Here is a 27,757-nt window from a genome sequence, read left to right on the forward strand (position 1 = left end):
AGATGTAATCAAGCCAAACTTAATTTAAAATAAAATGAAACACGCCAAAACATGTAATACATGATTGGTGAAAAAGATCAGCTGGTATTTTTTAAAATCTTTTTTACCAATCGTAAAAAAAGATTTTAAAAAATAGCAGCTGATCTTTTTCACCAATCATGTATAAAGGTGCGTACAGACTGTCGCTCTGCTCCGCAACCGAACGTCACTCCAGCAGAGCGATTGATGATCGACTGGCGAGCAAGTGGTTCGACCGGGGAACGCGAGAAGATCTAACATCTTCCGTAACGTTCATGATGGGTGCGTGGGCGGCGCGACTGTGGTTCGATGGTGGTACGAGGGCGGTACGAGGGAGGAGCGTGCTCGGTGCGGGTTGGAAGAGCGTATATGTGTACGCAGCTTTAGATTCTAGGCCTACACTGCGACGTTGCAATATCGTATGCCGGGGCCTTGTATTAGAGGTGGCTATGGTTTCGACTATATGATGCCATTATCAAGTGTTTTAATATTCCAATCACTTGATAATGGCATCATATAGCCGAAACTTGTTGTGAGTAAACAATTTTAAAAAGGGTACTTGTATTTCTATTTTTATTTATATTCAAGAGTAGCCCCTAACGGAAAAAGGTACTGTACTATCCTGAATGATATTTCAACGGAGCACGGAGGGAAATTAATTACTACAATAATTCTAAATAATTTCAAGGGCTCCAAAAAAAGAAAATTTTTGAGAAACGATGAAAATCCGCAAGATTTCAAAGGAAGTTTGTTGATAGCAACAGTGTAAAATTCACTAAAGTATAGCTACAATATCAAAACAGTATTATCTACTTTGGTTTCAAATGCAATTGTTTCAACAAACTGTGTAACAGAATGCTTTTAAAATTATGAGACTCAGTTATCTCTGAGAATGAATGAAAGAGAAAGTCGTTTGAAGATAGATTCCAGTGTTCTAGAAGTCAATTGCTGAGTAGTTCAAACAATTTGTTGAAAACACTTTCACACCGAGATCACTGGCAGATGAAAACACCAATAAATTGTCCGATATAAATGTAGATTCCAGTGTTCTAGAAGTCAATTGCTGAGAAGTTCGAACAATTTGTTGTAAACACTTTCACACCGAGATCACTGGCAGATGAAAACACCAATAAATTGTCCGATATAAAACTAGTCGACTTAATGCTGCAATCTCGACTCTCTTCAAGGTGCTATACTGGCTTTTGAATCTTCACTCACTTTTTCGTCCTTCTCTTCTGCAAAAGAAATGAATGGGTTATTAATTATAAGGACCTAGAATGACAATGAAATGATAGAACCCTATGAAATACTATAGAACATTTCTTGTATGGATTACGTTGAGAGATGCTATTTCATCGACTATTACACATCAGTTATGCAGGGTTTTACCATAGATAAACAATAGCGTAAGTAGATATCCCATGGTATAGAGCGTTTATGTCGCAACTTTTACTGATATCTCAAGCCGATTACTGTCGATTATTGTCAATTTTTACTGTTTTGTTGGGGTGAGAGTGTATGAACGGTACAATATGAGAGACTACCAGCGTCATAAAGCTTCACGGGAAAGAACTACGTTATCTCAAGCTGGACTATCAGCTTGAGATAACAGTAAAAGTTGCGACATAAACGTCCTATACCATGGGATATTTACTTATGCTATTGTTTCTCTATGGTTTTACTAAGCAGGAACTAATATTTAAACCGGGATTGACAGTACATTAAAGGCCGTTTTGCACAAGAACTTAGGTGGGCCGTCCACCACTGGAACCGATTTCGTCTGGCCTACTAATGTCTATTACATGAATTTTTGTTTGATTGTTTTACTGCATGGAGTGATCCGTGGTCTAGTGGATAGAGTGCTTGCGTAGCAGCATAGAGATCCCGGGTTCAAACTCTCTCAATACCAAAAGTTTTTTAACCAGATCACTCCCGTGTTATCGGATGGGCACGTTAAACTGTCGGTCCCGGCTAAAGTATGACAGTCGTAAGGCCCATTGACGGTTTAAATTATATATTCAGGCGGTGGGACCTTCCCGCAAGGGACTCCCCACCAATAAAAGCCATACGAATTTACTTTTACTGCATTCAAATTTATTTATTTATTCCACACTCATAAATACATTATAGCCTACAGAAATCAAATATATTCTATAGTGAGGTCCACGTTATAATGGCAGTGGAGAAAGATGGGAGAAAAACGTTGCCGATTATCTGTCTTGTCAATGCCTTCTATAGACGGTAGCTGATACAGGTTTATTAATATCAACTGTTCATTCTTGTTTGAAATAATCAATTATATTTTATTAAGCAAGAAATTATATTTTTCAATAATTTTTTTTCAATTCAATTTATTTATTTGCCATATATACAACAAGATTTATACAATTACAAATCCACATAATAATTGGGTACATCATACAGAAATGCAGAATATACTCTATTCTAGAAATAATAAAAATAAATTACATATAACACAACTGAAATCCCAGTTGTACTCATTTTACCGGCAGTAATTGCTAGCAGAGACACGTGTCTGATCGCTAGCAATGAGTTCAGTTCAAATCATTGAAAGATTTTCATAATGAAGAATAAATATTTTAATTAGTTATCAATTCTACATTGTTCAATTCAATTTATTAAAAACACACAAAACAAGACAAAACAAAATTACAAAGATTTACGAAACAAAAAACACAATAAAATGTTACAAATATAAAAAACCATGGACTTAGTGTTTGGGTGTGTTGGAGAAGAGAAAAAAAGAGAGGAAGATACCTAGCCAACTATGGTTTCCATGTAATAGGCAGGCAAAGAAGAGAAGAGAAGTAATGAGGAAAAAAGGAAGGGAGAAATGGGGGGGAAGGAAGAAAACAGAGGAATAGGTACTCAAAATAAAGGTAAGCGAGTCCACTGAAAAATGAAAAAACTAATGAAAAAAAAAAAAATGCTGGAGCAGAAATCTCGAGTCATATATCTAAATGGAAGAAGAAATTACTGTATGTCCAGTTTTTTATATCCAGTTTAATTTTTCCGCTGATCTTATTGTCCATGAGAAAGTGATTTGGAATGAGGTTTATTATTTTAGTACCTATGTAAATTAATTGCCTCCTTATACATTCAATATTAGTGTTATAGGTTACATATTTGTTAGCAGTGGCCCTTAGATTATAATAATTAAGAGTAGAGTTTATTGTGAGAGGAAAATCGGATCTATATTTTATTAAGTACTCAATTACGGTTTTTATGTATAATTGACGTATAGTCATGACCTCAAAATCACTAAAACCATATCCGTTGGATAGAGCCTGGGTTTGTTTAATATAGTTTTAATTATCAGTTTTTGTGCTACAAATAATTCAGCAATATGACAGTTGAAACAGCCTCCCCAAACAACTATGCCATACTGCAGAATAGACTTGACTAGAGCATGATACATCATTTTCAGGTGGTTCTTATTAAGAATTCTGTTAACTTGGTAAAATTTAAAGGATAAATATCTAATTTTTCTACATATGTATTTAATATGAACATCCCATTTAAGGTTTTCATCAATTATAATTCCCAAATACTTAGTATTATTGACTTTTTTAATGGTGGGACAATCACAATTACCCAAGTTTAAATTGCACTGAGAATGGAGTCTCAAATCTTGATTCTCGTTAGGCTGCCCTACTCTATTTGCAGAGAAAGTTATGTAATTAGTTTTTTCAATATTTAAACTTAAGGTATTCTTATCTAACCACTTCTTAATTAAAAGCATATTATTTTCAGCTATAGTATGAACTTCATTCCATGAATTTCCGTGAAAAATAGCTGCAGTATCATCTGCAAAGGATATCACAGTTGAGTTTAGAAGTCTTAAATTAAAAAGTCATTTACATAGAGTATGAAAAGGATGGGAGAAAGTACAGTACCTTGAGGAAGACCATAAGAAGTTAAGTTAGTTACACTAGATTGATTATTTATGGTTAGGGACTGGGTTCTGTTACTCAGATAGCTTTTGAACAATTTAAGCGAGACTCCTCTGAACCATAGGACTCTAGTTTATTGAACAAAGTATTATGAGGTATTGTATCAAAAGCTTTGCGTATATCCAGGAAGACCGCAATAGTTTTCTTATTGGAGTTTATTTTATCAGATAAAGTATTGATGAATTTTATTAGAGCGTCAGATGTACTTTTACTATTTGGAAACCGAATTGGTTCTTGTTGATTATTTTGTTAAGATTCAAGAAAGAAACAACTCTTGACTTTATTAGTTTCTCCATTATTTTAGCAAGGTTGCTGATAAGACTAATCGGTCTATAATTACAGGGATTAGTCGGGTCACCTTGTTTGAATAGAGGTTTTATTTTGGCTGATTGAGGTGCTCGGGAAAATATCCCTCCTCAAAGCATCTATTAAAAATGAAAGCGAGAGGTTGAGATATAAAATTGGCTATTTTCTTCAGCGTAATATTACCTAGACCATCAATACCAGGACTGCAATTGTTCTTTAGATTTTTAATAGTTGCCTCAACTTCAACTGGGCACGTTGGTCTCATAAAAAACGTATTATCTATGAGTGCAGTTACCAACTTAATTTTGAACCTACTAACTATTTTGCGTTGTCATGCTGCAAATCTGGAGTAGGCAAAGTACTCACTTTGCACACTAGTGCGGAAAAGTGATTCTTTGCGGCCTGCAATCAGTGCAGAAATGGTCACTTTTCAAGGTATCTGTAGGAAAAATACTATAGAACATTTCTTGTAAGGATTACGTTGAGAGATGCTATTTCATCGACTATTACACATCAGTTTATGCAGGGTTTTACTAAGCAGGAACTAATATTTAAACCGGGATTGACAGTAAATTAAAGGCCGTTTGCACAAGAACTTAGGTGAGCCGTCCACTGGAACCGATTTCGTCTGGCCTACTAATGTCTATTACATGAATTTTTGTTTGATTTTTTCCCTGCATTCAAATTTATCCATTTATTTCACACTCATAAATACATATAGCCTACAGAAATCAAATACATTCTATAGTGAGGTCCACGTTATAATGGCAGTGGAGAAAGATGGGAGAAAAACGTTGCCGATCATCTGTCTTGTCAATGCCTTCTATAGACGGTAGCTGATACAGGTTTATTGATATTCATTCTTGTTTGAAATAATCAATTATATTTTATTAAACAAGAAATTATATTTTTCAATAATTTTTTTTTCAATTCAATTTATTTATTTGCCATATATACAAGATTTATACAATTACAAATCCACATAATAATTGGGTACATCATACAGCAATTCAGAATATACTCTATTCTAGAAATAATAAAAAAAAAATACATATAACATAACTGAAATCCCAGTTGTACTCATTTTACCGGCAGTAATTGCTAGCAGAGACACGTGTCTGATCGCTAGCAATGAGTTCAGTTCAAATCATTGATAGATTTTCATAATGAAGAATAAATATTTTAATTAGTTATCAATTCTACATTGTTAAAATACGATCTGACAACAGAGCAAAGCGAGAAAGAAATAGCGCTATCCGCTTTATTGAATGATAGACAAGGGTAGCCGTCTAGGTGTCACCCCGACTACTTGACACCTGGTCATTTTGGCCATAGACGCCTACTTGTACCCTCGTAAAAATATACCATTGCCGTCAAGTTTGCCCCCCCCCCCCCCGACTACTTGACACCTATCGGACCAAAAGTGCCAACTAGTCATGACCGTAAACGACAACTTGACACCTCGCACCCTCGCATCAGGGTGTGCCCCCGACTAGTTGTCACCTCCTTAGAAAGGAGACAACTAGTTGGGGATGGCTCACGTCAACTTGTCCCCTAAAAACCGGTTTTAAAAGGGGGAAAAGTAGTCGGGGTGACACCTAGTCGCGTTCTCATAGACAAGGATAGCAATACCATTGCTAATCAAACACTGCCATTATAACGTGGACCTCACTAGAGGTGTGCGTTTGTTTTGAATGTGCGTACCTTTGATTTCAGGCTTGACATCCTCGGTCTTGACGTCGGCGGCTGCATCGGAGGCGGCAGCGGAAGACGCAGATGAACCGGCAGCGGTGGAGGGTTGAGCGGCGCCTGGGGCGGCCTTGGAGGCGGAAGCGGAGGCGGAAGCAGCGTCAAGACGCGGACGTTTGCGGCCCTTGAAAGAGCGCTGGTCGCGTCGGCCGCCGCCGGCTCCGGCACTAGAAGCGGAACCGCCTGCCGTCGCCTCGTCGTCAGAGTCGCTAAACTCGTTGTCGGGCGCGATGCGTTTGTCCTGCGCGGCCTGCGACAGTCGCTCGTCGGGGTTCGCTTTGTCCTCGTCGTCAGATTCGTCGCGAACCGCGTCCTCGGGAATCGCTTGCACCTGCACGCCCGGTGCGTGCGGAAGCATTCGCAGGTTCTCAAACAGGCGCGTTCTGCAAACCATCACAAAACAATATCAAGAATGTTCACTTTCTTGTTCAGGGCTATTTTGTATTTGTGTTAAAATTGAGCACTTGATCATTTTTTGTCAATGGAACAATATATTACAATATAATAATATTTTAAGAAATTTTAATAAACATGTAAGCAATTGAAAAAGAAAACACAAAACCCTCAAACATTATTATTTATATTCAGTAATTTTCAGGAAGGGCAAAAATGAGTTTATTCAATGTAAAGTTCATTTGAGAAGTATTAATAACATCTATCACTTTTTGACAATTACTTCTTTAAGATGGCTTCCTCCTGCACGAATACACTCTTGAAATCTGTGTTGAGATTCCACAACAATTGCTGCAACATTTCAGCTGGGATATTGTCAATTTCATTTTGAATTGTCTGTTATGATTCAACCACACTCTTATAGGTCAAGTTGTGAAAACGTTTGATTTGTGATAGCTCCTCCACAAACAGAAAATTGCAGGTGGACAGATCATGGGACCAGGAAACGCAGATGTTGCAGCGATCAATGAGGAATCGTCAACACAGATTTCAAGAGTGTATTCGTTCAAGAGGAAGTCATCTTGAAGAAGTAATTGTCAAAAAGTGATAGATGTTATTAATAATTATTCTCAAATGGCAAGTCTTGGAACATTAGATTGAATAAAATCATTTTTGCCCTTCCCACTAATGTTTTATGGCGTTTTTAACACGTAAAAGTTTCCGTTATTCTGTGTCATCCTGTATCTTAATACCACTGCTAGTGGTATTGCAAGTTGAAACTCATATATCAACAGCTATTGAATAATTGACAAGTTATGAGTAGGCTTCTCAGGACTGAAGAGAATCAACCGTAGAAGTAAAGACGTCTTTAATCAGCACTTAATCACGGTTAAATATTTCATAAAATGTTATATCCAATTGAGCCACAAAAATATTTTTAAATTAGATCATAAGAAGGTCAAACCAATAAATTGGATGAGGAAATACAATAAAATTGAAATCGATCTTTCTGCATATTTATCTAGATCAGTGATTCCCAAAAAGTGGTCCGCGAGGAGCCCGAGGGAGAAAAATTGATGTTTTAAGCGTTATTAGTGTTATTTGAATTAATTTTATTGATCTATATTGAATTATAATCAATTTCCCTTCGAAAATGTTATACCAGAGCTCATCGGAAGTTCTAAATATGTTTCCAATCGGTAAAATAAGTGATAAGTTCCAAATTTCCAATGCAATAAGATAGGACTGTAAAGTTTGTTTGGAACCTTAATGGCGGATTTGTACCACGTGATCGAGCTAGCCAATCAAATGCGTGATAGTCAATGGCCATACTGTGGGTAATATAGTTACTGTGACTAGTACTTGCCCAGGGAACTCTACTAATAAAAACCAGGCTAATAGCACTAATAGCACCGTGGGATAGTACTCTACCACTTGCCTTCCACCACCACTTCTCACTCTACCACTACTATGCTAATGAAAACAGTCTCGAGCTAGTAGAGTAGAGTCGTGCCGTAGGCTATCAAGTTTAAGAAGAGTATTGTTATATATTTAAAAGTATTAATTTATTAAAAGGTGTTAACAAGTGTTCAAGTGTTAATTTATAAAAAAGTATTGACATTTTAAGGTTAGTTCTGTTCACAAGACAACACACTTTACCTACTATTCTCAATTGTAGTGAAAACAGTTACTCGACCAAGTAAGTAGAGTAGAGTTAGCTCGGTAGAGTTGGTATGCCAGTTACTCGACCACTAAGGCTCAACTCAACACTACCTCGACTCAAATCGTACGACTCCAGTCTCTCGACCTTACGACTTTCTTGCTCATTGTAACTACTTCAGTTCCATGCTACTCCATTTCTAACCTTACATTATAAAAAATATAAGATTTAATTTGTCACTACTTAGCATGTAATCATTCAATAATGATTATTATGAATATATTGTCTTATCCTTAGATCAGTTATAGAATAGACATGGCCCATTGTATATTCATATTGAAAGTCGATGAAGCCAACATCTACTGCCATATCACCATATAGTGACGTCAGCATCGGATAGAAAACAATTTAAACAAACTCTGCAGAAAAGTTTTCTATCCGATGCTGACGTCACGATATGGTGATATGGCAGTAGATGTTGACTTCAGAGGCTAGACTTCCCAGCCTGTCTATTCTATAACTGGTCTAAGGTCTTATCTAATTCTTATCATTGTCTTATCTAAAATAATAGAACATCGCTTTCATGAAACATAACCTCACTTTCATTACAAATGAACGATACTACGCAACTCAAGTCTAGGCTCAACCAACAAGTCGAGGCTCGACCAACATGTCGAGTCGACTCTCGACTCAAATTCAATTTTTTTTCAAATTGTTTTTATTCTGATTCAAAAATCAAATACATACAAAATGTCAAATACACCAAACATCAAAAATGGAAATAAAATACAAAGTGCACTGAAGAAATTGTATAAAATATAATTTATGTAATAAGGCTTTCTACGTGTATGATGTATTATGAAAAAAAAAACAAAGCTTTTTTGAAACAGAATATTTCTAGCTTGCTGTAAGCATATAATGCTTAACGCGTGCAAGCAGGAGTGCTTATACTATAATTGAATAAAATCAGAAAGAAGAAAAAAAAAATTTTTTGGGCAAGAAAAAAAATGAAAACACACACTCACACATTCACTCACCTATCATACATTTCCAGTTTGGGCTTAATTACTTTTTGATATGATTTTCAACAACTATAATAATTATTATGTCGAAAACTAAGGAAGAATAAAAAACATGTGTTCTAAACAATCAGGCAAGATATTATTTCTAAGCCATTTAAGAATGTAATATTTGAACATTTTCCTATTATCAATTCTCTTTGCCTCAAAAGGTAAATTATTGAAAAATTTCGGACCTAGAAATACAAACGATTTCTGGAAACAAGTGGTATATGACCTGGGAAGCCTTAGCAGATCAGAAGTGACTCTCCTAGTTTGATAATTTGTTCTCTCCCTGAAAAGTGCCTGACCACTGTTTCCAGACATTACAAAGAATAGGTATAAAACTTTGAAAACATATATGTATCTTAGAGGCAAGCATTTTATATCTTGAAAAAGGGGAAAGGCATGTTCATATCTTCCTGATTTTTTAACAGCTCTGACAATAGATTTTTGTAAGGTTATAAGTGGTCTGAAGTGGGTAATGTAAGTAGAGCCCCAACAACTTATTCCTTAATTCAGTTTAGAGTCAACAAGAGCAAAGTATAACTGTCTAAGAATGGTGGTTGGAAGAATCTTAATCAGTCTCACAGTCGTGAGGTCGCGGAGACTAGAGTCGACTGGTCTGAGTGTCGCCATTTGAAAACACATGCTGCGTCGAGAAGAGACTGGCAGTCTCTTCTCGACTTGAGTCGCGTAAGTGTGAGTTGAGCCTAGCTTTACTAGTGAAAACCAGTCTATATGGATAACCACCACGACAACTCAGACAAATAAAAACACACTCACTTGATCTTCTCGAGGTACTCAGACGTGTTCTGGTTAGCCATGTTGGAGGGCGAGATGTGCAGCTTGAAGTCGGGCCCAAAGTACTCAAAGTAGTCGTTGTAGGGCAGTTCGTTGGCGATTTCGGTGCCCAGTGCGACACTAGTCTCGTACGTCCAGCAGCGCGACACGTTGCGAATCGTGTAGCCGCCTCCACCCACCATCAGGAACGGGAGGCCGTACCGCTTCACAAACTCCACACATTTGCCGTGCCCTGCAAACAACAAACAAATCAAATTATTATTATACATTGAATTGAAAAAGTGAATTGAAGAACTACAAGACTTGACCATAGAGAAACAATAGCGTAAGTAGATATCCCATGGTATAGGGCGTTCATGTCGCAACTTTTACTGTCATCCCAAGCCGATTACTGTCGATTTTTACTGTTTTGACCGGGTAAGAGTGTATGAACGGAACAATATGAGAGACTACCAGCGTCACAAAGCTTCACGGGAAAGAACTACGTGGACTATCGGCTTGAGATAACAGTAAAAGTTGCGACATAAACGCCCTATATCATGTGATATCTACTTATGCTATTGCTTCTCTATGACTTGACCTATTCCGGACTATGTGTTATCTAAATTAGGTAGAGGAATAGCACAAGGTTACCTCATTTTTTCCTCTCCCTATCATTTTGATAATGTGGTTATTGTATAAATGAATAAAGAATCAATAAAATGAAATATACCGAATGTTTCGAAAAGAATGCCCCAATTTTAAACAGACATATTTATTTTAGAAAATGGTACACACAAACCAATTTTACATCAAATTACTCACAGAATTATCAATGTTATGATGATGTATTGTAAGTGTTCTATGTGCCATCCTTTTTGAGGCTCGGACGACATCTAGACGGTAGCCAAATTCATCCCAAACTGTTCGCAAGATGTCTTCTCGGACTGTAGCTACTGCATCAGTTACCCTGGTTAGCTCCTCAATATAAATTGCTAAGGGAGGAACAACGTTCATGATCTTGTTTATATTCCTCTCTTAACACTTGATATTGAGGAGCTAAAAACCTGGATAATAGATGCAGTAACTACAGTCCGAGAAGACATCTTGGGACGAACAGTCTGGGATGAATTTGGCTACCGTCTAGATGTCGTCCGAGCCTCAAAAGGAGGGCACATAGAACACTTATAATACATCATCACAAACTCCACACATTTGCCGTGGCCTGCAAACGAAAAACAAATCAAATTTTATACTATTCATACACCGGGTGTTTCAAAAAGAATGACCCAATTTTGAACAGATATATTTATATTAGAAAATGGTGTACACAAAACAATTTTACATCAAATAATTCGCAGAATTATCGAGTTTATGATGATGTATTACAAGTTTTCTATGTGCCCTCTTTTCGAGTATCGAACGACATCTAGATGGTGAAAAACTATCGGGTATTTCAAAAAGAATGAATCAATTTTTTACAGTAATATTTGTTAAAAAAATGGTGCACACAAACCAATTTTACATCAAATTATTCATAGATCCCATTCAATTCGGATCGAAAAATTGATTGGACGGAGACGGCCGTATGAACCTGTTGCAATGGACGAGCATCTATTCCTTTTTTTGTTGGGGGATCGTCCGGTCGTTTTTGGCCGATGCTAGTTCGGACGAAAACGGTTCTAGTGGACGGCCCACCCAAGTATGAAATTTTAAAATACTGATGAACAAGATTTGTCGTAACAGAATGATGGAATGTATAAATGACTGAACGAATGTTTTACCTCGAACAGTGAGATTGAAACAGCCGAGTCGGTCGCCGGTGAGCGAGTCGGCACCGCACTGCAACACGACGGCGCTCGGCTGGAATGTCTCCATCACTTTCGAGATGATCGGCACGAATATCGACTCATAGCTCTCGTCATCCATGCCGTCTCGCAGCGGGATGTTCACTGCATAGTACTTGCCCTTGCCGGCACCAATGTCCTACAATTCAAACAAAAATCACATTAATAAACACAATAATCAAACTAGAATAAAATCTCCAGTTTTATTACAGAATAGAGACATTTTATATACTACTTTCAAGCCTGGTTTTCATTAGTAGAGTTGGTGGTCTCGATTAGACCAGGTCCTGTGTCTCGATTAGACCTTTTACTACTTTGACTATATTATTATTTTAAAAATATTTTGACTGTTTTTAATTTTATTGTATTTTGACGTTTGTTACAACACTTTGTGTTTTATGACAATAAAGGATTATTGATTGATTGATTGACCAGGTATCGTTTAGACGAGAGTTCCCTGGGCATGTACCAACTATCTTGTGAACTCTCCCAATGAAACGTTCATGGTAGAGTACTAGTTTTTAGTAGAGTAGAGTGGTATGGCACCTTGGGATAGTACTCTACCACTACTATGCTAATGAAAACAGTCTCGAGCTAGTAGAGTAGAGTAGTGCCGTAGGCTATCAAGTTTAAGAAGTATTGCTATTTATTAATTAAAATTTATTAAGAAGTGTTAAGTGGTTAAGTGTTAATTTATTAAAAATATTGACATTGATTAGAAATGGTATTGCTATCCTTGTCTATCATTCAAGCCCCCTGTGGGTTGGGGGAGCTTTGAGTCGATCATCGTACTCAAGAATGTGTTGAAAACCAGAATTCACCCACAGCATCCATGCTTGTCGTAGGAGGCGACTAAAATGGACCTCAAGGCAACTCCAGAAGTTGCCTTGCCTTCAAACCCACGGAATCTGCCCCATCAGGGCAGTTTCGAAGGGACAAAAAGATAAACCCAAGAAACCAGAGATGGGTGAAACTCCAGGCATGAATGTGGGTCAACAGGCTGAGTCGAGGGCGGCCGGGCGCCCTAGAGGCATTTTGGCGTCCCCTCTCTCAGCGGAAGGACCTACAAAAAAGCCAGGAGTGGAATTCACGGAGGTTTGTGGGTGGAGAGGCCAGGACTCACCACTTCTCAAAGAAGGGCGGCCATTCAGGCAAAACTTCTTGGGGAAGAGGTGAAGCTTTTGACCCTTCAGAGTTTCGGAGGGGTAAAAAGAAAAACTCAAGAGACCAGAGATGGGTGAAACTCCAGGTACAAATGTGGGTCAAGAGGCTGAGTCGAGGGTGGCCGGGCGCCGGGCGCCCTAGAGGCATTTTGGCGTCCCCTCTCTCAGCGGAAGGACCTACAAAAAAGCCAGGAGTGGATTTCACGTAGGTTTGTGCGTGGAGAGGCCAGGACTCACCACTTCTCAAAGAAGGGCGGCCATTCAGGCAAAACTTCTTGGGGAAGAGGTGAGGCTTTTGACCCTTCAGAGTTTCGGAGGGGCAAAAAGAAAAACTCAAGAGACCAGAGATGGGTGAAACTCCAGGTACAAATGTTGGTCAAGAGGCTGAGTCGAGGGTGGCCGGGCGCCGGGCGCCCTAGAGGCATTTTGGCGTCCCCTCTCTCAGCGGAAGGACCTACAAAAAAGCCAGGAGTGGATTTCACGTAGGTTTGTGCGTGGAGAGGCCAGGACTCACCACTTCTCAAAGAAGGGCGGCCATTCAGGCAAAACTTCTTGGGGAAGAGGTGAGGCTTTTGACCCTTCAGAGTTTCGGAGGGGCAAAAAGAAAAACCCAAGAGACCAGAGATGGGTGAAACTCCAGGTACAAATGTTGGTCAAGAGGCTGAGTCGAGGGTGGCCGGGCGCCCTAGAGGCAGTTTAGCGTCCCCTCTCTCAGCGGAAGGACCTACAAAATGGCCAGAAGTGGAACTCACGTAGGTCTCGAGGACTAATCAGTCTGAAGAGACTGCCAAGCATATCACACTGGATTGCGACAAGGATTGCAACCAGGTGATGAATGGAATGTTAGAATAGGGAAAAACCCCTGGTTCTTGTAAAGGACATAGGTATTGGTGTGCCTAACTAACATATTACTGGGGAACACAATAAGCTTCGGTTGACGTGTTGGGTTCTTTGAACCTTTGGATCCTTGAATCCGTCCCTTCAAAAACAATAAACAATCATTCAACAAAGCGGATTTCTCGCTTTGCTCTGTTGCTAGATCGTCTTACAAACAATTTAGATTAAATAGTTACCAGAATATTTAATATTAGGTATGAAAATTCATTATGAAATTATTGAAAAATATAATTTCTTGCTCAATAAAATATAATTGATTATTTGAAACTATAATGAACAGTTAATATTACATCAATAAACCTGTATCAGCTATCGTCTTTAGAAGTCATTGACAAGACAGAGGATCGGCAACGTTGTTCTCTTATCTTTCTCCACTGCCATTATAACGTGGACCTCACTATAGAATAAAATCTCCTGTTTTATTACAGAGTAGAGGCATATTATATACTACTTTTAGGCATAAATTTTAATAATGTGTCTTTACATCAGACTCCCCACATCTTTAAATAAATCTGGTGTGGCGCACTCACACAACTTTCCTTGCCGTTATGAAAATTTATCACCTGACGCTAGTGTTCCCGCGCATCTCAAGTCTACTATTCAAAGATTTGAGCCAGCTGGTGACAGGGTAATAACGCTGGAGACACAAATGAGGTCTGCTATCTCTTTATAGTGAATCATTTAATAGAATCAACAGTTGCCAACAGTTTGCAATAATTGGATAATCACATTTTCTCGAATTTCGAGCTTATTTTCAATTTTAGGTGAAAATGTTACTGAACATTAATTGTAGAGATTCTCATGCTCAATCTTTTCCACTCGAAATTTTTTGTTTAAATTGTATCTGAAGCCTGATAATTGAGAATCTAAAATCAAACTTTGCATAGATGGGGCGGAATTCCTGAATTTTTTACAGATATGGGACTTGTGGCAGTTGATATAGCTTATCGATGACTATTTTAGGTATAACTTTAATCGAAATCGTTGGAGCCGTTTTCGAGAAAATCGCAAAAACCCCTGTTTTTGACAACATTTTCGCCATTTGAGCCGCCATCTTGAATCGCATTTGATCGAAATTGTTCGTGTCGGATCCTTATATTCTAAGGACCTTACGTTCCAAATTTCAAGTCAATCCGTTAATTGGGAGATGAGATATCGTGTACACAGACGCACATACACACACACACACACACACACACACACACACACACACACACACACACACCACACACACAGACCAATACCCAAAAACCAGTTTTTTGGACTCAGAGGACCTTCAAACGTAAAGAAATTTAGAAATTGGGGTACCTTAATTTTTTTCGGAAAGCAATACTTTCCTTACCTATGGTAATAGGGCAAGGAAAGTAAAAATGTAGACGCGTTAAATCTTTTACTGAAACATTGGCTCAAAGACTGATCGATGTATGTCCCTATACAATAGAGGATTGCTGCAATATATTAGAATCACCAGTTTCACCCTCGTCTTGACGGCGAGCGGGCTGGACCTGCAAGCCCGGTACAAGGTAGATAGGGTAGGTGAGATGTAGGGTCGATGTCAAACGAGGCAAACGACAGAAGAGTCCTGCGACAGACGAGACCAGCGACGGTAGAGACCGGCGACATTCGAGGCCAGCAACGGTAGAGGACTCCTGAAAAAGTGGCCTCAAATGTCGCCTGCGTTAGGCGACAGTTGAGGCCACACTATAATTTTCGTACACTCCCGACAGTCGAGGCCTACGACCTCTACGGTCGTAGAGGACTGTAAAATAGTCCTCTACGGTCGTAGGCCTCGAATGTCGTCGGTCTCGACTGTCGCGCCCCCTCAAAAACACAGTAAAAAATATTTTTAAGGAAGAATGTTCATGTAAAATTGTTGATTTTTCAAATCAACTTCCTAGATTATATAAAAAGGTAAATTTGTTCATTACTCTAAGCATCATACTACTGTATATAACCTTTTTCTATTTTCTGAAGCTTATTAATTTTGTAACTTTTAAATTCTTTATAACTTTAAATTCGTGTAACTTTGAAAGTTCAGCATGTAGAATAAAGATACCAGCATCTTTCCATCCTCCAATTGAGTTTCGTCAACAAAGGTGGTCAAGTCATATACATTCCAGTACTTGGATGATGGTCCCTAAACATATTTTTAAGTAATGGGAATCCATTACTACTGCATTATGCCTTCTTCATTGACAAATCGAAATATTTATCTATCTTCTATCCATCTATGAGAAGAGATGGTGTCTGTCTTTCTGTCTGTTTGTATGTGAGCTCATCACGCTTGAAATACTTGACTGATTAAGCTGTAATTCTTCACAAAGATGATCATTCTGAAAATCCTTCAAGGATAAGCACTATCTACCTTCAAAGTTCATATGCTTTTTTTATGAAGGAAGTTTCTATTATTTAGTTTTCAACAAATCAGAAGTTATAATCATTATAAAATGTATTTTGTCTGGAATCGCAGTAGGATGTGTCCTCAACTGTCGCCTGCTGCAAGCGAGTCTCTAATTTTTGTACAGGCCCGACAGTCGAGACCAGCGACATTCGAGGCCAGCGACGGTAGAGGACTCCTGAAAAAGTGGCCTCAAATGTCGCCTGCGTTAGGCGACAGTTGAGGCCACTCTAATTTTTGTACAGCTCGACAGTCGAGACCTGCGACGGCAGAGGACTCCTGAAAAAGTGGCCTCAAATGTCGCCTGCGTTAGGCGACAGTTGAGGCCACTATAATTTTCGTACACTCCCGACAGTCGAGGCCTACGACCTCTACGGTAGTAGAGGACTGTAAAATAGTCCTCTACGGTCGTAGGCCTCGAATGTCGTCGGTCTCGACTGTCGCGCCCCCAGAGATTTAATAGAATTATTGATCTCTACAAGAAGTTGTAAGGTAACACGCAATCTGGCAACTGTGTCTTGTCGGCTAGCAAGCTGAACCTGCCGGCCCGGTACAAGGTTTGTACCGGAATATCATCCTTGTGCTCTCAAATATATTTTTTGCATGAATAAATGAAACTAAAACTTACTCTCAAATCGCCAGTTCCCGGGAAGTACTCTCCATACTTGTGGAATGAGACCGTCATAACTCTGTCGGTTGTGTAGAATGCTTCCTCGACTCCATCCCCGTGATGCACGTCGATATCGATGTAAAGAACACGCTGGTGATATTTCAACAGTTCAAGGATGCCCAGAACAATGTCATTCACATAACAGAACCCTGCAAAGATATAAAAATTGTTAGTCGAATAAGTCCAGAAAATGATTATCAACAAATTTTCATTATTATCAACTTATTATAATTATTGACTCATCAGGTATTAATGAAGGAGGTGAATGGAGGCAGAGAACAAACCGGGAAATAAATTATATTCTCCAGGGTAGAGACATTGGGCTATATGAATAAAACCAGAGCAAATGCTCATGAGCAAGAGCATGGAGCATAAGGTTTTGCTCATGAGCATTAGGTAGAAGCAAAAGCATTTGCTCATTTTTATATGAATAAGCTTTACCTTGTTCTCTTACCTTATGCTCCTGAACTCTGGAGCAAATGCTCAAGTATTTTGAAGATTTTTCATCAGCTGATTCGCCTTTGTGCCCTTACTTTGTTTTTATAGCTCACGTAAGCGCTAAATATGCAAGTAGGGAGACACCGCTTGTGTTTGCGTCGTCTGCTCTGTTTTCTATTTATGAATAGAGTTTTAGGTTAGTTGAAAAAATGTCATCTCTATAATAATCTTCAGCATATTCTTATAATATCAATAGCCTTCTTATAATCGTCTACACTTTCATCTTCTTAAATACCTATTTCCTATTTTGTGATGGCTATCTCTATAACAGGTAGCTATGTTTTTTATTTATTCTTTTGTAGGGATAATGGTGATATGTATCATGGTTGAATCTAAAAAGAGTTTTATAGTTCTCAAGTATTGGTTGTGATCGTATCTGGTATAGTTTCCTCTTCCTCGTACGAATTAGTTGAGCCATTCTACTATGAGCTGCTCTAGACTAGACTCACCTTTTTTGAAGCATTTGCTTCAAAAGTTGAGCAAATGCTTTAGTTTATTCATACAATTTTGAGCAAAAGCTTTCACTTTTGAGCAAATGCTCAAACTATTTTTTTGATGAGCATGAGAAAAAGGTTTTGCTCACGTTTATTCTTAGAAAATGAAGCAAATGCTCCATATTTCAGAAGTATAAGCAAATGCTCAACTTTATTCATATGGCCCATTGTCAGACGTATAAAATCCCAGAGGCTACAATGGATTGGGCATCTAGAAGAAAGAACGGCTGTATTGTAATGGTAATTTGGGAGAGGAATAGTACAAAGATTTTTATGATGAACTTATTATATGAATCAATAAAGAATAAAGAATGAACAAAATAAAGAATAAGTAAAAATCTGAAAGTGGAGGTAAGATTTTATGTTTCAGTAAATAACTCACCATGGATTTTTGCACGAAATTCACGCATATACTTGATTTTCTTTTTGTGTAGTTGAGAAGTTGATATTGTGGTAATTATTCATATTGAATGAAAAAGACTAAGAAATTGTCAAAAAACCACTGATTTATTGATAATTAGAAAGACCGGTTTCGGTTATTACACCATTGTCAATCTCTGATAAACTCTAATATAATAATCAAAGTTTATCAGAGATTGACAATTGTGTAATAACCGAAACCGGTCTTTCTAATTATCAATAAATCAGTAGTTTTTTTGACAATTTCTTAGTCTTTTTCATTCAATATACTTGATTTATAAAGCATTTGAAGATGAGTGATTTTCCTGATCTGAGAGTAAAGGTAAGATTCTATGTTTCATTGAATAACTCACTCTGTATTGCACCGAAACGTCTCATATTATAGCACGAAACTTTTTAGGTGAACCTTTAGGCCCGCAAAGTAAACCCACGTTAATCCACGAAAAACAAACCACGACGTGGGATGTTTTGTAAACCATTGCTATAGAATTATTCATAATCATTCAGCTGACAAGTGGATTATTCATTGCATGTATTACACAAATGTCTAGAGAAGCCTAGCAATAGAATATTTAATTCTAAATATTGAATGTTAACAAATTTTATTTTTTATTTGAATAATTATTGCTATAGAATTATTCATAATCATTCAGCTGACAAGTGGATTATTCATTGCATGTATTACACAGATGTCTAGAGAAGCCTAGCAATAGAATATTTAATTCTAAATATTGAATGTTAACAAATTTTATTTTTTATTTGAATAACTATTGCTATAGAATTATTCATAATCATTCAGCTGACAAGTGGATTATTCATTGCATGTATTACACAGATGTCTAGAGAAGCCTAGCAATAGAATATAAATATTGAATGCTGACAAATTTTATTTTTTATTTGAATAACTATTGCTATAGAATTATTCATAATCATTCAGCTGACAAGTGAATTATTCATTGCATGTATAACACAGATGTCTAGAGAAGCCTAGCAATAGAATATTTAATTCTAAATATTGAATGTTAACAAATTTTATTTTTTATTTGAATAACTATTGCTATAGAATTATTCATAATCATTCAGCTGACAAGTGGATTATTCATTGCATGTATTACACCGATGTCTAGAGAATCCTAGCAATAGAATATTTCATTATAAATATTGAATGTTGACAAATTTTATTTTCTATTTGAATAACTATTGCTATAGAATTATTCATAATCATTCAGCTGACAAGTGGATTATTCATTGCATGTATTACACAGATGTCTAGAGAAGCCTAGCAATAGAATATTCAATTATAAATATTGAATGTTAACAAATTTTATTTTTTATTTGAATAACTATTGCTATAGAATTATTCATAATCATTCAGCTGACAAGTGGATTATTCATTGCATGTATTACACAGATGTCTAGAGAAGCCTAGCAATAGAATATTTAATTATAGGCCTAAATATTGAATGTTAACAAATTTTATTTTCTATTTGAATAACTATTGCTATAGAATTATTCATAATCATTCAGCTGACAAGTGGATTATTCATTGCATGTATTACATAGATGTCTAGATAAGCCTAGCAATAGAATATTTAATTATAGGCCTAAATATTGAATGTTAACAAATTTTATTTTCTATTTGAATAACTATTGCTATAGAATTATTCATAATCATTCAGCTGACAAGTGGATTATTCATTACATGTATTACATAGATGTCTAGAGAAGCCTAGCAATAGAATATTTAATTATAGGCCTGAATATTGAATGTTAACAAATTTTATTTTTTATTTGAATAACTATTGCTATAGAATTATTCATAATCATTCAGCTGACAAGTGGATTATTCATTGTATGTATTACACAGATGTCTAGAGAAGCCTAGCAATGGTTTACAAAACATCCCACGGCGTGGGTTGCTTTTCGTGGATTAGCGTGGGTCTACTTTGCGGCGGGCCTAATCCATAACCCGAATATCAACCTAATTTGAGAGATTTGCATTTTTCATGAAATCCATGGATTTATGCAAAAATGGTTAAAAATTAAAATCGCTTAAACTCTCAGGAATTGATGAGAGAAACAATAATATGTCATCACATTGGCGAAATTCACCCTTTTTCTCGAGTTATAAGGACTTGAAGATGAGTGATTTTTCTGATCTGAGAGTGAAGGTAAGATTTTATGTTTTAGTGAACATGTACCCTATAAAATGAGACATTCATCTTCTTCTATATTGGTTCAACTCTCTATTCGTACAATATCAAAGTAAATGACGTAAGACTCACCTGAGGCTTCTGATTTTTTAGCATGATGCAGTCCGCCGCCCCAATTGATGCAGATCTCCGACGCCTGCTTGTTGAGCTTGACAGCAGCAGCCACTGAGCCACCCGCCGACAGCTGGCAGAACTCGTAGAGTCCGTCGAAAACCGGACAATCTTCACCCACATTGACTGCAAACCACATGACATTCATTTTCACAAAACATACAATATTTTCTACACAGAATAAAAGATCTGAACACTGAATAAGCACGCCTCAACAACAATGAAGAGATACTGGGTTTTTTTGTTTTTTTTTTCATTTATTGTATAAAATACTATAATCATAATACATATGACATTGGAGGAAAAACTAGGCTGAGCCTGTTCTATTTCTCTCCAAAAATTTTGATAAAATGTTAATGTTGTCCAAAAGATAAGGTTATGTAATCACACACTGCTTCGTTACTTGATTTTCGGTCCAGGAATGATGATTTAAAATTTTGAATTTTGAAGGTTGATTTTAATGAAAATGAAAGGTTATAAAAAAATGCCAATTTAATTTTATTGGAGAAAAAAAATCGACAAACTGAACACAGGAAAAGCACGTCTCAGCAACAATGAAGAGATACTAGGTTTGAAATGAAAGGTCATAAAAAAATTGAATTTAAATTTTATTTTAGAAAAAAAATCTCTCTCTAATAATAAGGCTGATACAGCCTTCAACACCTTCTTTAGTACTTTTGTTTTAGATAAATTTGTTGACAGTGGACTCGCTTACAATTTTTGCTCATATTTTTTCTCTCTTTTCCTACTTTCTTCTCAATTTCTTTCCTTTTCCACTCCTCTTCACCCTTCATTCCTTACTTTTATACCCTCTACCTGCCTATTACATGGGAAACCATAGTTGGCTAGGTATTTCTCCTCCTTTCTTTCTTTTCAGCACACCCCAACCATGAAGCCTGTTTTTGTATTTTATTAGAAACTTATTTTTCATTGTGATTTTATGTTGAATATACTCAACATTGTCTTTTTCTGGCCGTGCTACAAATAAATGTAGGTATATGTTTGACATTTTGTTTTTGTAATCTTGTTGTCTATTAATTAAGAAAGTTTCCGATGTGATTTTTTAAGGCAATAAAATTTGAATTTGAAAAAAGTATTATCAACAAACTCCTAACAGAAGAAAATCTCTGTGCTCTGTTCCAATCGGAATGTATGAGACTCCATATTGTGATGTTATGTTGAATATAATGTTTGATAATTTTAATGTTTGATGAATTTTGTGTTGAATTAAATAAAATTATTAATTGGATTAATTCTGCTTCATCCATTACCCACAATTGTGGGATCGATGGTATCAAAAGCACGAGACACAAGAAATTAATTGATCTTTTCATGTTCAAAGTATAAAATACGTTATTGTAGAATATTCCACCAGTAAAAAAGTTAAGTAAGGCCCGGTTGCACAAAAGCCGGTTGAATTTTAACCGTGATTAATTTCACAAGAACCAATCAGAGAAGGCCTTTTTGTTATGGCGTCTTCTCAGATTACTTCTCGTGGAGTTAATCACGATTTAAAATTTAACAGGCGTTTGTGCAACCGGCACTAAGACTACCAATAATAATATAATTTCAATGTCATTTAACATACCTAAGTCCTAACTCCGCCTAATATAGATTTATTTCATTTCATTTCATAAGGCAGGGCGTACACCGGTTAGTCAAGACAAGGCTAGTCACGTTTAGTCACAATACTTCACATAGCTGCTTATGAAGAAATGTCTAACTTGCAATAACTAATCAGTGTGAGTTGCGTTACAAGCAGCTAAGTGAAGTATTGTGACTAAACGTGACTAGTCTTGTCTTGACTAACCGGTGTACGCTCAGCCTTACAGTTATAGACAACTTAAAATCAGCTAGTCACAGACATAAAACATGCTTCGAAATTTTCACAAGAAAAAATATAGCTAGTTCGAATTGGAAGCGTTTATCTAATCTTCAAGACTATAGTGAGGTCCACGTTATAATGACAGTATTTGATCAACTTTGGTTTTGCTATTCTTGTCTATCATTCGACAAAGACGGTGGTACTATCCTTTTCTAGGTCCACAACGATGACAATTATGTTTTTACAGTGCAGAAATATAATTAGTCAATGCAGAGAATCGGCATCGCTATTCTTCTATCTTTATTCACTGCCATTATAACGTGGACCACACTATAGAGACAGAGCTGATAGCCTCAATGGATTTAGAAAAAATCTGGTGTGGTGCACTCACACAACTTTCCTTGCCATTATGAAAATTGATCACCTGACGCTAGTGTTCCCGCGCATCTCAAGTCTACTATTCAAATATTTGACCCAGCTGGTGACAGGGCGATAACGCTGGAGACACATATGAGGTCTGCTATCTCTTCATAGTGAATGATTTAATAGAATCAACAATATTTTGCAATTGAATAATCACATTTTCTCAAATTTAAAGCTTATTTTCAATTTTAGGTGAAAATGTTACTGAACATTAATTGTAGAGATTTTCATGCTCAATCTACTCCACTTGATTTTTTTTTGTTTCAATTGTATCTGAAGCCTGATAATTGGGAATCTATCTGCATTGATGGGGCGGAGCTCCTGAAATTTTTACAGATATGGGACTTGTGGCAGTTGATAGAGCTTATCGATGACTATTTTAGGTATGAATTTGATCAAAATCGTTGGAGCCGTTTCCGAGAAAATCACGAAAAACCCTTTTTTTGGCAACATTTTCGCCATTTTAGCCGCCATCTTGAATTGCATTTGATCGAAATTGTTCGTGTCGGATCCTTATAGTGATAGGACCTTAAGTTCCAAATTTCAAGTCATTCCGTTAATTGGGAGATGAGATATCGTGTACACAGACGCACATACACTCATACACACACACAGACCAATACCCAAAAACCAGTTTTTTGGACTCAGGGGACCTTGAAACGTATAGAAATTTAGAAATTGAGGTACCTTAATTTTTTTCTGAAAGCAATACTTTCCTTACCTATGGTGATAGGGCAAGGAAAGTAGAAATATAAACTGTAATTATTAAACTGTAAAAAACAGTTACAACTGTAAAACAGTTAAATAGTTTACAGTTCAACAGTTTTACAGTTAAACAGTTAACTGTAAAACAGTTACTTTTATTGTAATTCTCCGATTCAGAGATCAATTCTCAATTCTCAATTCTCCGAGGGTTGCAGAGATATTGAGGTTGCAAAAGAAAGTTGTTAGAATTATCAATGCTTCAGGTCCCTTGGATCACTGTAAGCCTATATTTATAAAATTGAATATTAAGACTGTCATCAATCTTTATATCTTTGAACTTGCTGCTTACTCTTTAAAGAAATTACCAGAAACAACTCTTAATGAACATGTCCACTCACACAGCACACGTAATAGGGGTAGAATGAATTTCCAATATTGCAGATTAAGTAAATCTCTTAATAGTCACTGTATAATGTACAAAAAGGTTTACAATAATTTGTTGGGGTCCATTAACAAATATGATAATATGACTTTTCTCAATAAACTGGATATTTGGCTGAGTGAAAATCCTTTCTATGACATTGAGGAATTCTTTGAGCATCCACATATAATTATTTAGTGTTAAGTATTAGAAGTGCTGAAGTGTTGTTTCAGTCAATTCGCCTCATTACCGAGAATAATTTAGGAAATAACATTATGCCGATTGGCGGCTAAATAATTAAAACTACGATTATACTATTGTGATTGTGTTAAGAGTACATTTTTCTGTGTTTGAATTATGAAATTTTAGGATTTTTAAAAGTTGTCAAAACAGCTGTTCTACAAATAAGATATCGACATGTGTTCTTTTGAATGAACTGTTCTACCTACCTACCTCACGCACGAGGAGGTTACAAAGTAAATTTCTCAAGGATGGGGTGGATCCCCTGTTAATTTCTCAAGGAGGAGACTCATGCCAGTTAATAGAGCTGATATATAACTATACAGAGTATGAATTAAAAAAAATCGGTCAAGTCATTTTTGAGAAAATCGTGATAGAAATTTAACAAAATTCATTCTTCTCAGGAATATTACGGAGCTCCTGCAATTTTCCCAGAAATGAGACTCATGTCAGTTGATAGGGCTTATAAATAGCTATCTAGGGTATAAATTTGAAGAGAATCGTTAGAGCCGTTTTCGAGAAAACCGTGAAAAACATGTTTTTTTTAGCCATTACCCGCCATTTTGAATTTAATTTCTTATTGTCGGATCCTCATGGTATAAGGACCTTAAGTTTAAAATTTCAAGTCAATCGGTTAATTAGGAATGGAGTTATCGTGTTCACAGACCAACACCCAAAAATCATGTTTTTGGACTCAGGGGACATTGAAACGTATAGAAAACATGAAATTGGGGTACCTTAAATATTTTTGGAAAGCAATACTTTCCTTACCTATGGTAATAGGGCAAGGAAAGTAATGAAACGTATAGAAAACATGAAATTAGGGTACCTTTAATTTTTTTGGAAAGCAATACTTTCCTTACCTATGGTAATAGGGCAAGGGAAGTAAAAAATTCAACAGCAGCTCGCCGTTCAATGCACACTAATAACACATTTCCCAGCTTTTCGGCTTTTAAAGCAGAATAGTTGTACAATAGTGAAGTCCACGTTATAATGGCAGTGTGTGATTTGCAATGGTGTTGCTATCCTTGTCTATCATTCAACAGAGCAGATGGCGTTATCTCTTTCACGCTTTACGATGTTGCCACATCGTTTATCATATCAACAATGTAGAAATTCAACTGATTCACAAAATATTTCATCTCAATCATGAAAATTTAATATATTTAAAAAATATATTTTCTTGACAAATAAAATATGATTAACTATTTTCAACAAAACTGAACAGTTAAATTTATAAGATATACCAGTATCAGCTGTTTGGGTGGCAAGGCTGAGATCTGGCAACACTTTTCTCCTATCTTCCTACACTGCCATTATAACTTGGACATCACTTAAGGATCTATTGTTACGTTCCAGGTGTATGTAACTAGACAGTAAATAAGTTAGGAAGACCTACTTGTAAACAGCACCAGTTGATTTTACTGGGCAAGTCCTTAAAAATGAATGATCTCCATAGAAAGGTCACAAAAGCTTAAGAAGCTAGCTTAGGAATATAACTTTATAACAAAGACAACATATCTCGTACGGTAAGAATAGCTTGGATTATCTCTACTTACAACGTTGCATTTGTTTGTTGTATTCTGACATATTGTCTGGTCGAATACTCCTCAGGAATCTGATATAATCATCGCTGTGGAACTTCGTCATTTCTTCTGCTGTAGCTTTATGTGGCCTCTGAAATAAAAATGAATTAATTTAATACCGTAAGTAAAGTTTTAAAATAAATTGGTTCTAAATTGTCCAAAGTTTAGTGAAGAATTAACAGTTTAGTTGTTTTTTAAAACAAGATATTCAATTTATAAGTATCAAGTAAGAATTAAGAGGAAAAAAGATGAAACTGGATAAAGAAAACAATAGCTCAACTTGAGCAATGATAAACATAAAAAACACTGTAACAATAATTATTGGGCTGAAATAATTTTAATCGAGTTATTGGAATATCCAGTTTTATGTGAAAAGTGAAATGAAAAAATTAGTGAGTACTGTACTGTGAATGAAACTAAAATGAGATAAGAAATGAGGGGACATAACATGAAAATAAGGCTAGCAAAACCAATAAGTTTTCTATTTCTTCAATAATTAATAAGTCAGATAACAATATTGGTAATCAATAATGGTAAATTATTTCAAGATATCTTACATAGATTTCCATTTTGCGATAAAGTCCATAATTCAGCAATAAATTATGAGTCATCCTTATTCTGTGCGGTTTCATGGGATGTCCTTGCCCATAATAATAGTTTCCAATGTCGCCTGGAATAGAAAATATTATATTAAAGACGGAATACAGTAATAAAAATAAGAAAAAATATATATTCAGAGCATTTTCTTATGAAATGAACAAAAAACAATCATGAGCCACCTGAGCTACCGTAGGTGATAAATCTTTGTAAATTCAAGATTTATATTTGAACAAGTAAATCATACTTAAGCAAACGCTTTGCAAATAATCAAATAAACGTATTGAATAGTGGATAGAAAGAAAGAATAATCGAAATTAATACAATACAAGTAGTACCACAATAATAAGTAAAACCTGTAACGCTATAGACGCCATTTCAAGACAGTAGTTTATCGCATGGCGGCATCCGAGTGGTTCATGAGAATCTTTGAGAAAGTCTTGTACAAAATGATCATTCAATACTACTGGTACAGTTAAATTACATGGAATTGTCGAAAGAAACTGATATTCATTGGAGAAATATGATAGAACACAATATTTCAAACAAATATAGAGCATTTCAACTGTAATGTGCATAATAAGATTGCGGAAAAAGGAGCGGGTTTGTGTACACAAAAAAGCTAATGAGGATTTAACGTTGAATAACTAGAAAAGTACTTACTGTCATAGTAATAGCAGACACGCTTCTTGCTGTGTGGAGTCGAAGCCATCCTAAATTAATAAGTTTGTTACAACAATTTTTAATTAAAATGCAAAACTTGAGAAGGAACGAGTCGGATTCAGACTGTTCTGCAACAGTCTTCCAACCGAACAACGCAAGAAGAAGACAGAAAGCTCACACTCACACTGAAGCTGTATTCGACTCAGTGATGCAACCTAACAGACAAGAACCCCTCTTTTGCGCAGTTCATACATAATTTTTGAATTTAGATCGGAATACCTGAAAATATTTCTCAAATTTATGTTTATTTAATGATTATCAATAACTCTTTCGATGTGGAGTATTTTTTCTGGTTTTGGATTGCTTCAACATACATTAGCTGGAAGTGATTCTGAGCGCAGTTTGCATGTAGAGACAATTTCATCAAGTGTGAATTGCCTGAATTGTGAGAAGACGTTTTACAAGTTGTTTGAAGTATGAACTTCAAGTAGAGATCAATATTCTGGTTCGTTTGCTTGTTGAATTGAGTGACATTAACTTCGGAACTAAATACTAATATAAGTTGGAAATTGAAGTCCAACCTTTAACATTCTCCAAATCAAAATTTTCAAAAGATTTTACCATTTCAGAACATATTGGAGACAC

At 36.2% G+C, this 27,757-nt stretch overlaps 1 protein-coding gene across 1 annotated transcript; it reads right to left on the minus strand.

Annotated features, from left to right (window-relative positions):
• Positions 1 to 732: 732 nt before the first annotated feature.
• On the minus strand, positions 733 to 27,283 carry LOC111055806 (histone deacetylase HDAC1). Its single transcript, XM_039429272.1, has 9 exons — positions 27,113 to 27,283; positions 26,410 to 26,522; positions 25,826 to 25,943; positions 20,614 to 20,778; positions 16,875 to 17,065; positions 11,726 to 11,927; positions 9,945 to 10,194; positions 6,003 to 6,430; positions 733 to 1,253 (listed from the first exon to the last, which is right to left on the minus strand). The coding sequence occupies exons 1-9, from the start codon at positions 27,159 to 27,161 to the stop codon at positions 1,201 to 1,203; spliced, it is 1,569 nt and encodes a 522-aa protein (XP_039285206.1). The 5' UTR covers positions 27,162 to 27,283; the 3' UTR covers positions 733 to 1,200.
• Between the last annotated feature and the right edge of the window lie 474 nt (positions 27,284 to 27,757).

The sequence above is a fragment of the Nilaparvata lugens genome, chromosome 5, assembly GCF_014356525.2.
Source record: "Nilaparvata lugens isolate BPH chromosome 5, ASM1435652v1, whole genome shotgun sequence".
In the NCBI taxonomy this organism is placed as follows: domain Eukaryota; kingdom Metazoa; phylum Arthropoda; class Insecta; order Hemiptera; family Delphacidae; genus Nilaparvata; species Nilaparvata lugens.